Source organism: Candoia aspera, chromosome 1 (genome assembly GCF_035149785.1).
Source record: "Candoia aspera isolate rCanAsp1 chromosome 1, rCanAsp1.hap2, whole genome shotgun sequence".
In the NCBI taxonomy this organism is placed as follows: domain Eukaryota; kingdom Metazoa; phylum Chordata; class Lepidosauria; order Squamata; family Boidae; genus Candoia; species Candoia aspera.
The window spans coordinates 16,252,003-16,265,283 of NC_086153.1; the positions used below are offsets into that span (position 1 = coordinate 16,252,003).

Consider the following 13,281-nt stretch of genomic DNA (forward strand, 5'->3'; position numbering starts at 1 on the left):
CATTCAGATGCCGTTCGTTCAGTTAATGTGGGGCTGCTCTCTCTCCAAGCAAACTGCAAGTGAAACCTTGATCTACTGGACCATTTGGGGGAGGGGTTATCCATTACAATCTAAATTTACATCCTTTGTATCCATTTATGTCACATACACAATGTAAATTGCCACAAATTACAGCACCTCCATTTATGTGATTCATCTGGACTACTGATATTTAGGCTGTTATTTGAAAGAAGGCCTGGATGTAACTTTTGTCTAGTGCATCTGAAGTCCACTAAATCAAGATTTCACGGTATGCCTTTGCTGTTTCAGGAAGCGGCCCTGAAAAGCGCTTGCCTTAATATGCTCACCTCTGGAAAGCCGACGAGTACCAGCAATGTGAAAATGTTGGTATGTTTCAACTGGAAGGGAAGCTGCTTGACGCAGTGGTCTGTGAAGGCAACGATCACATCATGCCACTGAGAGGAGGAGTTCAGCGCGCGCAGAATGTCCGCCATGGTGCAAGCCCAGTCCAATCCGACACGGCTAAAAATCAACAGTTAGAGTTACTGATTTATCTTCACACGTGCTCCTGCATGTGCCTCTCTTCTGTCAGCATTGCCTCAAAAACTGAAAAGAGCCAAGAACTGTTTTACTTCACCGGTACTTCCCACTGAAATGGGCTGCCTTCTTCTGGGGCAGACCCTGCCAGCTGGGAGGAGCCTCCTTTGCAGAGCTTACTGCTTCCTCTGTGGGTTCTAGCAGGCTGCAGAAGATGACCTTCAGGCCGTGAGTATGAGACCCTTGCTCCAGGGAGGGACAGGACAGTCTTCCAGAGTTTAATATCTAGCTCCACTTTCACATAAGCTACAATATAGGACTCGCTTCAATTATTTTCAGCATTTCCCATTTCTCTCTTTCTACCCTTAGAAAAATATCTGCATTGGTACTGCTGATTCCTTGTGAGCCTCTATTTTGTTTCTATTGTGGTATTAGCTGCCTTCTAGGGGTTTTTTTGAGCAGCAGAGGTGCTTGTAAACATTTTCAACACTCTGGCATTCTATGACAGGTTTATGCCAGAAAGGGTCATCCAAACATGTTAAAGCTTTTGAGGTTAAGCCATCATGAAGACTGACCTGTCCAGGCAGACAGCTCCTAGACTGAAGAGGAGATGGGTTGTTTTCCAGCCTGCGGGCACTATGGTGCCATCACCAGCAGCCACGAGGCTATGCTTGGTGGAGAGGACCTTGCTCACAGCCGCATCCACTTCTGCAGGAGTCAGTCTCCGAATCAACTGCCCTAGGAGCCCCAGGGTTAAGTGGTAAGTTTCATTTAAATGGCCAGCATTGGAGATCACAACATCAAACATGAGAGGAAGGATCTGGTCCAAGTTAATAAGAGACATCGTTAAGCCCTACAAAGAGAAAACAGGGAAGAATGTGGAAGTCAGCAGAGGGGGTGAGGCAGCACACTTTGCTTTAACTAGCATACTTCAAAAGTTCCGTTTTGCAAACATGGGAAATCTGCAGTTTTGTTTTGTTTTTGCACCAACAAGTCTGCAGGATACCAAACAGTGGATTCTAAATTCTACACTGAGAGGGAGCAAACTACTCTCATTCCTGCTTTGGAAATCCTTACCTTCATCCAACCCAAATGGGTGCATAGATGAATTATTCAACTGAGCATCTAGTAACTATTAGAAACCCAACTCATTTTACCAAATGGTAAGTAGTGTAAGAAAGTAACTGTCTACATCTACCCAGTATTGGTTCCCAATAAAAAGGTGTCAGTTTAGATGTCTTTAAGTGGAGAAAAGTTTGAAACACAGTCTCAAGGTTTTATCACTGCTTTTTCTATCACTTTTGTAGGGGAGAAAAAGTAATGACTGGGAAGGGACTGCCAGAAGTAAGCAAGGCAAGAGAACTGGGAACATTCCTCTTCTGGAAGAGGACTCAGAATCACTGGACATGGGTGTTTGCAGAAGCTCACTGCTTCTGTCAGAATGATGAAACGAGCACCTGAATTCCAAGAAGGCGGCTCATCAGAGAGGAAGCAGAACTTTCTAGAGGAGAAACACTGTTCTAGTTTCTCATTTTCGTAACCACGGTGATTCAGTATTCATAGACTAGTGTCAAGAGTCTGAGCCCAAAGAATAATTTATCTTTCAGGGGCAGCCTGGGGCTGAGAGGACAAATTCAAGGAATGTTCTGAGTGGAGACTACATAATTTCAGTCTGCAGCGTTTGATGCGTGAAATCCAAACGAAAAATTGGAATCAGTAAAAAAGACTGGATTAACCAGCCATTTTTTTTTTCACTTTTTCTTGACTTCAAATAAATGTTCAGATGACAGTGCCAGGTTCGTGGTGACTAAGCACAGTATTAATCTACTTGTTTCATCTGAGCTTATTTTATTGTATTCTGAATTTACTCGAACTACGTATTACTTTGTATTTCATTTTCCCAGCATTTTTCCAGTATTTCCTGTATATGGCTATCATGAATTTTAGCTGGATCTAATTCTCTGAATGAATTATAGTTGTTACCATAAGAGGGAGCTCTTGTATAAGAATAATTACTTGAGATTTTTTTACTGCAGTGACTTTAAATAGCGTACTGCTTTTTAGAGAAATTACAGGATTTTTACTATGTTTGAACTACGCTGTAAGACTATTCAGTTCCATTTGACATTGTAGACTATTTATAATGAATACGAAGCCAATATGATGGTAAATGGATTATCATCACAAAAATGTATTATGACCAAAGGAACAATATTGTCCCCTCTTCTTTATTTTTATTATTTATTTTTATTAAATTTAGTAGTAGAACCATTGGCAAGGAAGGATACAGCAAGAGAATGAAACGTCGTGAATTGACTTGGCAAATGATAAAATGATATGCTGATTACGTACTTATAGTTATCCATCCAAAGACCGCTTTAGAAACAACAATGGAATATATACGGAGTGTGGTTTGGTACAGGGTACCAGATTCCTAAGAACAGGACACAAATGATCACATGAATTTTTTGAAGAGGAAAGGCAACATTTGCAGCCAATAATAGGGTTTAATATCACTATTAAATATCTGGGAATTTAGCTGCTGTCCAATTTTATTCAGCTTGTAAATACTTTTATCTCTCTTTCCATTTTCTCCTATTTTTGCCTTTAAATAGATTAAAAACAACAAAAGAAAGCAACATCACGCTGCAAGCTCTGCGCTTCTATATGTGTGTGCAAAGATGATGTATTACAAGAGAGGTGTCAAGTGGAATGCACAAGGATCAGTCCTGGGTCCTCTACTTGTCCATATTTTCATTAATGACTTAGATAAAGAGGTGGGTGGAATAAACATATTTTTTCAGATTACATAAAATTGGGTGTGATAGCTTAGAAGATTCCTTAGAATACAGAAAGAAAACTCAAAATGATCTGTGGCTACAAAAGGGCAAAGACAATTTTAGGCTGCATCAACAGAAATATGATTTCCAAACTGCAGGAAGCAATTGTTGCACTCTATTCTGCAGCCTACCTTAAGCACTGTATCTACTTTAAGAAAAATTCAAAGAAACTGGAACAGATTCAGAGAAGAGCAATGACCAGGAGACCAGAAGCTAGGATTCATAAAGTGAGAATAAAGAAGCTAGGCATATTTAGTCCTAAGAACAGACCATTAAGGAGAATATAATAGCACTCTTCAAATATTTACTTACTCATTCCATTTTTATACTGCCCTCTCCCAAGACTGAAAGGAAGCCACAAAAACCAAGACCAAGACCTGTTCTCTCTCAGTCCAAAGCACAGGACATGAAATGATAGATTAGAGTTACCGGAAGATGGATTTCAACTGAATGCTAGAATAACTTTCCAACAGTAATAGCAATTTCACAGTGGAACAAGTTACCCAGAGAGCCAGTGGATTCCCCTTCATTGGATGTGCTCAAGCAAAGGCAGGACAGCCTACTCTCAGGAATGTTTTAATATAAATTCCTGAATTGAGGAAGAAGTTGAATGTGATGTCCTAGATGGCCCCTTCCTACTCTAGAATGGTGGTTACTCTAATGGTTGGAACCACTAAGGACTCACATGATCTTCTGGGGGGATTGTCCTTTTCTTACTTCCTTAATTATCCTGAACATAAACTCCTTTACACCCTTCCCTAGTTTGCATAGTTCCTTACGGATTTCAGGTGGGGCAACGTTGCAGCTAGTAGCCCAAGAATCCTCTTCTGGGAACATTCAGCGAATACCACCTCCTGACAAGGCATTGCTTTTTCTTCAGCTTGGTGTGGGGGCAAAATGTCAGAAACTGCAACATCTGTAAACAACAACAATTTTTCCCCCCAAATTAGGCTGTTGAAAATATTAGTAATGCTACCATGACTGATTTACAATGCACCAATTCAGTCTTCACAATAGTCCACATTTCCTCATCACACATAACCTAGTAAAACAGGTCACTCTTACTCCCAAATGGATGTTATTCCCAAGTTCTCACAGGTAGTCCTTGGTTAACAATGGTAATTGGGACTGGCAACTCGGTCACTAAGTGACGTGGTTGTAAAGTGCAATGTCTCGTGACCATGCCGACTTACAATGGCAATTCTGGCACTTCCAGTTGCCATTGTTAAGCAAATCCCATGCGGTCATTAAGCACAAAGTGATGTGATCACCATTTCCGACCTCCTGCCGGCTTCTCCACTGACTTTGCTTGTCAGAAGCCGGCAGTGAACGTTGCAAATGGCGATCGCGTGACCGTGGGATGTTGTGGCCAGTGTAATTGTGAACCAGTTGCCAAGCGCCTGAATCGCAATCATGTGACCACAGGGACGCTGTGACACCCGCAACTTTGAGAACTGGTCATAAGTCTCCTAGTTCAGCACCATTGTAACGTCAAACAGTTGCTGAACAAGTGGTCGTTAACCAAGGACTACCTGTACATGGACTGGGAAAGAGGGAGATGGAACATGCTAAGATTTCATGCCTCTACCTCTACAAGCCTGATTATCATGTTTGGCATTAACCATGATACAGCATTACATGGTTAATGCCAAACATGAACAGTGTGGTTGGTGTAATATACCAACCACATTGTTTATAAATATGGGGTAGTTTGGGAAATCATAGCAATTTTCTGTATGTATGACGGGCAGCCACACTACTGTTAATTTTCAAAACATCCTTATATATACAGTTAGGCTCAATGTCACTGATTTTCTAAGCCACGAATAAAAAATGAGTGAGAGCCAGCATGGAGAAGTGACTAAGGTGCTGGAATAGGAGCAGGGAGTACGTGAGGTCTCATCCAGCCTCAGCCAAGGAATCTCACTGGTCAATCACTCTCTCAGCCCAACTTACCTCACAGGGTTGTTGCTGCAGGAAAAAATAAGACTTGTACTGTGCTTAGATGTAAGAGCACACTAAATAAACATACAAAATACTAAAATACTGAACCAGCGACCCTTTAGATACTGCTAACTACAACTCCCAGCATCCTTTCCCACAGACTAGGCATTGGCTTGCTACGAGTTATATACTGAGCAATATATGGAGGACCACCAGTTTTCCACCTCAGCATCAAGTCATACTTCAAAGGACCAGAAATGAGTCAGAGGTCTGGGCATTCCGTCCCCCCTCTCACATGTGCCTTCACTTTCAACTTGCAGTATTAAATATGGATTGCTGTAAAATTCCATCTAAAATTCTGTTTCTTGTGCTTGCTAGCAATTATTCACTCCTCCTTGTAAATTTGCTAGTTAGGGTCAGTATTTAGTAAATTTTAGGCAATTTAGAAATTAACAACAACGTGTTGCTATTAGGAGCAGACCAGTAATAATACCATTGTTTGGAAAGAATGTAAATAAACAAGCAAGAAAAAAGACAAATTGAACAGCAGTTGCTTTTTTTATAAAGAAGCTAAAAAGTAATAGTTACCTGGGGGTATCTTTTCTTTTGCAAATAAGTCAGAATTAAAAGCAAGTGTCTGTCTCTCTTGTGATACCATCTCTTTCTTTGTTGGAAGACCATTGGAAAGTTTGTTCTCAATTTTCACTTTACTCTCTTGTTTAGTATTTACAGAAGTCTGAATTTCAGTACTCTTTCCATTTCCCTAAGTAAAAATAACAGATTAACTTTGAACTGTATTTTAAGCAGTTGGTGACTTCAAGAAAGAAGCTATTTTAACTTTAGCCACTTTATGTGCAACTGGGTTTAACAGCACTGCTCCAATAGAATAATGTACCACAAACCAGTGCAGGATTCCTATGTGCTTGCGGAAGAAATGCTCCTACCATTAAGCAATGAAGAGGGTCATTCCTAACATCTGAATTAGCCTCCCCAAGTTAGAGGTCTCCAGATGTGCTGGGTCTGTAACTCCCAGTTAGCAAAGTCATCAGTTTTGGGAACTGCAGTCCCAGCACATCTTGAGGGTTCAGTGTTGTAGAAGGCAGTTCTGAACGGAACACCTACCCTCCTGGGTCTCCAAAGGCAGAGTGTCAACTGCAGCCTATTCAGAAGTTGACTAAGAATACAAGAGGTGAGAGACAGAGAGGCTCCAGGATTACTCCTAAGAATGCTTAGGATCTCTTCAATTTGATGCATTTGAGGTCAAGGCAGGATCTCACCTAAGAGCAGGTGGACCGATAATCCTGGAACTTGTTCACCTTCCTCTGTAGGATACAGCTTGATTTGCTTACAGCAGCTACCTGATATTTTCTTCTCTGCATAGTCCATTCTGCTTTTCAACACAGTGGTTGATGTCTGTGTATCTGTGTGTGTGTGTGTGTGTGCGTGTGTGTGTGTGAGAGAGAGAGAGAGAGAGAGAGATGGGGGACTGATATAGAGATGGCCCACTCCAATCGCATGGGACCGGGTCTGATCAGCTGCAAGGAATCCAACAGCAAAAGAAACTTAAGTTGCCTACAGAGTCCTCAATCCATAGCCAAAGAGTAAGTTCCTCAAGCCGCAGCCAGACAATTCTCAAACAGCAATTTCCTCCATTCTGGCATCCTCCAGATGCGTCAGTTAGAATCCCATCTAGATGAAATCACACCTGACATAATGTAACTGGGGGCTTTAAGTTCTTTTGGAGGACGAGGGGAAGACAATATTAGTGATGTGGGGAAAGAAAAGAGCATGTCGATGCTCAGTGAATGGAAATACTAGATATAGTCTTTGTAAGATCTTAGTTCCCTGCACATGTAAAACGTGGCATAACTGTTTGAGATTAGCACTTAGCTTGAACAGATCAAGCCAGAAATCAACAGAGACTGGAACACATTTAACATATTGAACATTCAACACATTTAGAGTCCATCTTCCCTCTGTTGCGTGCACAGCGGACGCTCCCGCATTTGCACATATTTGTTTAAATACCAAGGATCTGCGTTTATAAGCAACCTAAATAGCTCAATTTAGTGTGCATTTTAAAAAAGTATTTACATTGCGATGGATGACAGATGCAGGCATCTTATTATTTTCCATGATTTCCTTACTGGTGCAGTTTTCTACATGGCTCTCTGTGGAAAACTCAACTGAGGGCATCCCATTTTCAGATGAAGGTTCTTCTTCTGGCAACATGCTAAGCAGAGTTTGACTTTTCAGACCTGGATGCAGGTAAAGAAAGTTTAGATGTTCAAGATAGGATTAAAAGCAGTCTGAATCCAGAATTCATTCAAATCTGTGAATTTCAGAAAGGCAGGATTCACCATGGAATGAGCTCCACCACATATGTACTGAATCCTTCCCCTTCAGCCTGTTCAAGCTGCCAGGGAAGGGATGACAGGCTGGATTCAGGAAAAGATAATGCCTTTTTGAGAGAGGGAGTGATGCATGGGGGGATTCCTTTCCCCAGCCATCCTGGACCTCATCTGGGGTGATAACTTCAGAGGACCTGGGATGAAGTGGATTATCTGGTTCCCTTTCAAGCATGAGCTCAAGCCTGGGCCTGGGCCAGAAATGGCATTGCTTCCTGTTGTGGATGACCTGAACAGAACTTGGATGGTGGGTGGGAGCCTGGCCCTCCTCATCCCGCTTGATTTCTCAGTAGCATTAAATATCATTGATCATGATATTCTTTTGGACCCTCAGCAAGGTTATCCTGAATTTTCTCAGAGAATTCTCGCTATACACTTGGAAAAAAAGAACTCACTCACTATAAAAGGAACTTGCACCTCAGAAATAATGGTAACAGAGATGGAAAGTCAACCACCACTAGCAGCCACTGAAGTTTTTTTGAGGCAAGAAAAACATTTGAGAGATACAGATCCCACAGTAATGGCAAGATAGTCAAGACATTTTGGGTCATACAAGGGAAAGGATGTGCTTCCTTTGTTCCAAAGAGAAACCTAGGCATAGAATGTGTTTGGTAATCTACCACTGTGGAGCATCATGATCTAAAACACTAATTTGAGACATCTTTCTGGAGAGCATAAATCCCTAATTCCTCCTAGTTTTTATATGACTAAGGTTAAGAGCTTAAGGAAGCCAACAGTAAAGGCTGCACAGACTGTACAAAAACTTGTGGTCTTAGGAGGGAGTCAGTTCAGATAAGGCTGATCTGGTTCCAAATGCTGGAAGAGAGTATCAGAAAAACAGATCCCCTGGGAACAAAAATTCTTCATGTCTGTGGACTCTATGCCTGCAAAACCTGTGCCAGGACAGGAATGTTAAGTACCCTCGATTCAAATAGCTGGCACGTCTGTCAGCCCTTTGAGGTAGTCCAAACAGGGAACCAATACCATACGTACTAACACTACCTTTATTCTAACGTTACAGCAGTGTTCCTCAACCTTGACAACTTTAAGATGTGTGGACTTCAACTCCCAGAATTCCCTAGCCAGCAAGAGTTGAAGTCCACACATCTTAAAGTTGCCAAGGTTGAGAAAACCTGTGTCCTATCTTAGAGCTGAGACGGTATCTTGGGTCTCTAGTGTTTATTGTCGTACTCTACTAGACAGAAAATCCTGCCAAACTGAAAGGCTGTGGGAAACCTTCACAGATAAACCCCATAATTAAGGCAGGTCTGCTCGGAGTTTCTTAGAAGGAAAGTTCAAAGCCTCTAAACTATGCATGCGTTTTTCCCCCTGGATAGGTGGAAACTCACCATCAGTACTGCTCACTGCTCACCATCAGTACTCATGACACCCTGGGTTACAGTAACAGAATCTTGCAAGTCTGAAAGCACATCTTTCCCCCCTTTCTTTTACTTCCAGGAAACTAGGGAGGGTCCCTTCTGAGATGCTTTCCAGGCCCTCCCCCATTCCTTCTGTGGGCTGAGATATCTAACTTTTGCCCTGGCTGTGGCTCTTCCTCCTCCCAAGTCTCACACAGACCGTTACAACGTCTCAACCCACCTTTGCCATGCTGCACTTTCATCAGGCAATCTCCAATCAGCTGAACACATTCTTGCTGCAGGATTCTAGCATGAGCGGTGACTTGTGGGCTGAGTTCTTCCCCGTCCGCTTGTTTGCCACAAGTCAAATCAGCGCTGTAGAGAGCCAAGGCAGAAAAAAGCAGCCAGGAATAGTTGTGGAGGTAAGGCTGGATGAGCCTGTGGCAGTCACTGATCCTAAAGGTCATCATTGGATACACAGTGATGCTATGGGTAGGCAGGTGGCTAAAAAGGCAAGAGGTTCTTTGTTATAAATGCCGGTTGATTAATAAGTCAATCATTAATAAATTAATTATTTAATCATTAAATTAGTCATTAATAAAAAACAAGGTACGTATTTTCCCCTTGCACTCTGTTCACAGATATCTGAAGCCCACAGTCTGCCCTAGTGAAGAATGAAATACAGATGGTTCAGTAATGTGATCCACTTCATGGCAAGGTGCCAGCCGCCACCTGGTCTGTACCGCCCAGCTGAAAATCAGTTATTTGATAGACCAGATGCTACCTTTCCGCTCAGACAGAACTGGCTGTTCTTGGTGGGTAACACATGCTGTGAACAATGTCAAAGGTTGTAGTACAAAATGGATAGAAATTATAGAAATAAGGTATGGGAAGAATCAATAGATTTTCAGTTCTATAAGGATGGGAAAGAACAGTACTGCAGTACAGAAAACATTTGCTTAATGGGGGAGGGTAGTTAAGCAAACTAGAAACGGAAGAAGCAAAGCAGTTCTCTAAGAAATTAACTCTTTTCAATTATCCCCTTTTGTTCCTTTCACCCCCAGCAGTCATCCTTCCTCATGCAGCAAGACAGTGTAAGTAGACAACTGACACCCAAATGTGACCATGTGATAGACATGCTGCTGATGGGCCAGTACCTGTCAGAGTACTTCTTTGCAGAGTAGCATCCATAGCAAAGGTCAAAATCTTCACACACGTTGCAGTTAATACGCTGGCCAACAATAATACCTTGACAGTGATTGCAGGCATACTCCATGTTAACCATGTCATGACTGGCCTCATGACCTTCTGGTCTCACTCCACCTGGTGGTAGGCAAAATACATGCAAAGCACATCATTCCATCATTCAAATACCGTATCAGTGTCCTGCAAGTCTTTCTGCATTGGTGGCTGGGGAATTCTGGGAGTTGAAGTCCACACAAAGTTGCCAACTTTGAAAAACACTGATCTAAAGCCTCAAAGCCACACATCCGAAGTTGTCATGTAAGTTAGCAGATGCATTGTCCCTGCTGCCTGTTTTTCTCCTGCTGAAGAAGCTAAGAAACTCTGCACACAAAATAACTGCTCTGCTTGCTGGATGAATGTTATTCTAAAAGAAGCTGATAAAATATTTCTGAGAAACCCATCAGCAGATTCCTTTTAAATCTATTTCACAGAATCATAAAGAACTGGCTATGAAACTGAGTCATAGTTGGCATTAGACTCCATTAAATCTACTGTATATTAATTATAATCTTTCTGGATTGTTTTGTGGGGTGGGTAAGGTAAACAAACTGGTATTTATTACCATCTTTGGTGTCATGTCCAGACAGTACTTTATTCAAAAGCTTTTGAAGAAATTGGGAAAATGACCAACAATGTTTCACAATAAATCCTATGGTCAATTTTCCTAATCTATATACACTAACGCAGCAAAAGGAAGTGATTCAGTTCTTGCTAGCTGCTAACTTGGTCACCGAAAAATACATGAAGACTAAATAATTTCTTATGTTGGATCTATGGTATTTGTGTAAGAAACTGCTTTGGAAAAAATGTACCATAAAGAACAGTGAAAAACTGTACAATATAGGCCAAATTCAGTCAAACTTGGTCACCATTTATGAGCTAGCTCTGTTGGTTACTGAATAACCACACTTAAAAGTTTTGCATTTTTCTTCAAGGCTATGGTGGGATGTGTGTGTATAAACAGATAGATAAATATCAATAAATTAAATTAACAGACCTCAGTTTAGTGGACTTCGGATGTAACAAACAAAATTTAATCTTATGTACATGATAAAAGAAGAAAATTATTGGGTAACTGTGAAGTCCAGGCCTCCCTTAGGCATGAAAGCCAGCTGCGTAGCTTTGGGCCAGTCACTCTCTCTCAGCCCAACTCACCTCACAGGGTTGTTGTGGTGGGGAAAGTAGGAGTATTAAGTATGGGTTATATATAAAAAAGGTGGGATAAAAATCTAACAACAACAACCCCAGCACCAAACAGTAAAGAAACTTAACCATTTCCTAGTTCCACAATCCCACAATTGCTAGTTGGGAAGGCTTGCAATTTCCGGTTCCCATCTGCCATGATCATCTGTATGGTTTATATCAGGAAGAGCAGCTGCCTATGACATCACATCTGCCAGTGCTGCTACAGAGGTTCAAAAAAGCCCATTTAGATTTAATGGACATGGACATTTGGCTTCCACAGATACCCTTTCCCCCATTAGTTTATTAAATTGGGGGGTTACTTTGTGAATGTGTGTGTGTCTGGATGTGTGTGTATGTATACACCCACACCCACATGCCCCTCCAAACTGACCCTGAGTAATGCAAAAATATCACAGTGAAAGTTAATCTACAGTTCCATTATGGGAAATCAAACATATGATACAGTTTCAATCAATCTACCTTACCCAGAAAGCATGTTTTACATAGATCCATATCACTGCATTGTAAGCAGCGGTAACGATGCCATGGAGCAATCTCATCACATCCATCACATGATATATCCACATGCAACAGGTCACAGTAGCGGGCGATGAACATGTGCATCTAGAAAGAGATAGCGATAAAACTGCGGTGAACAATAAATAACATGATGGCTAGGGATGGTGGGGGTGTTGTGCTATTTTCCCACCCAGATAAAAGCATAGGAACAATCAGATGGAACTGGGAACCCAAGAGGGATGACATCTTCCAAAACTTGAAAGTAATTTCACTGACAGAATTTCTTTGAATTTCAAAGGGAAGAAATGCTTGTTACATTTTGGCTGTTTGGAAAAGTTGTGTAATAGCATATCTAATGTCTCTGAAGCTTAGTTGAGGGAGCAGGCTTGGATACAGGGGGTTCCCAAAGCTACTAAACATATTCCTGAACGGAGTCTTCCAGACGTAATCCTATCCAAAAAATTCAACATATGCAAGCTACATCACTCTGTTTTAAAATCTCTATTTCAAAAAACCATGTAACATTTTTATCCTTATGACCTTTCTCTGTTTCTCAGGGTCTGCTTGGCTTATCTTGTCACACCAGCTTTCAAAGACTCCTTCCTGACATTCGTCCATCCACTCAGAGTTTTGCTTGTAGTCTGCAATTTCTTCTTCTTTGTTCCACTGGCTGAGAACAAAGCATTACATTAAGAACAATGACAAGGCCAGAAAGACCGTCATCCAAAAAATTTGCATAAGCAAAACTGAAACAGAAGAAGCTGCAGTGAATGGTTCACTAATCAGTGTTCTCCATATTGCTGTTTTCCAAATGTAATGGCCTTAGCCTTTAGCATTTTTAGCTAGCATGATCTCTGGTTAGGAAATATGGTAGTTGAAGTACAACATAGCAGGAGGAAATCCAGTTGCAAAGAGATTTAAAAAAAAATTCAGCAGATCTACCTATGAAAGACACAGCTGTCATATTAGAAGATGGATTTCATCTTCTCTCTCACAAAAGATGAAATACCTCTAAGATAATAATAATAGAAAAACTAAATATCTAAAAAAAATAGGCTTACCTGCTTCAGAATCATTGCTTCACCTTTAACAGAAATTTATTATAATTAAATAACACCCATATGATCAGTAGAACTGTAATTGCAGCATCCCATTTCTAATTAGAGAAAGACAACAGAGTAGAGGAATTGTGGCATTTTGCCCAACCTAGCACCTCCAATCTATTGGATCTCAACATCCACAATC

The 13,281-nt window shown here is 41.2% G+C and overlaps 1 protein-coding gene across 1 annotated transcript in view; it reads right to left on the reverse strand.

Annotated features, from left to right (window-relative positions):
* ZZEF1 (zinc finger ZZ-type and EF-hand domain containing 1) overlaps positions 1-13,281 on the reverse strand; it is a 91,019-nt gene that overhangs the window by 19,092 nt on the left and 58,646 nt on the right. Inside the window, exons 33-41 of the mRNA XM_063298155.1 lie at positions 12,577-12,706; positions 12,003-12,141; positions 10,245-10,410; positions 9,329-9,591; positions 7,416-7,579; positions 5,910-6,084; positions 4,157-4,293; positions 1,113-1,390; positions 348-522 (exon numbers count right to left, since the gene is read on the reverse strand). Of these exons, the coding sequence (XP_063154225.1) occupies positions 348-522; positions 1,113-1,390; positions 4,157-4,293; positions 5,910-6,084; positions 7,416-7,579; positions 9,329-9,591; positions 10,245-10,410; positions 12,003-12,141; positions 12,577-12,706 (1,627 nt within the window). The remainder of the gene's footprint in view (positions 1-347; positions 523-1,112; positions 1,391-4,156; positions 4,294-5,909; positions 6,085-7,415; positions 7,580-9,328; positions 9,592-10,244; positions 10,411-12,002; positions 12,142-12,576; positions 12,707-13,281) is intronic.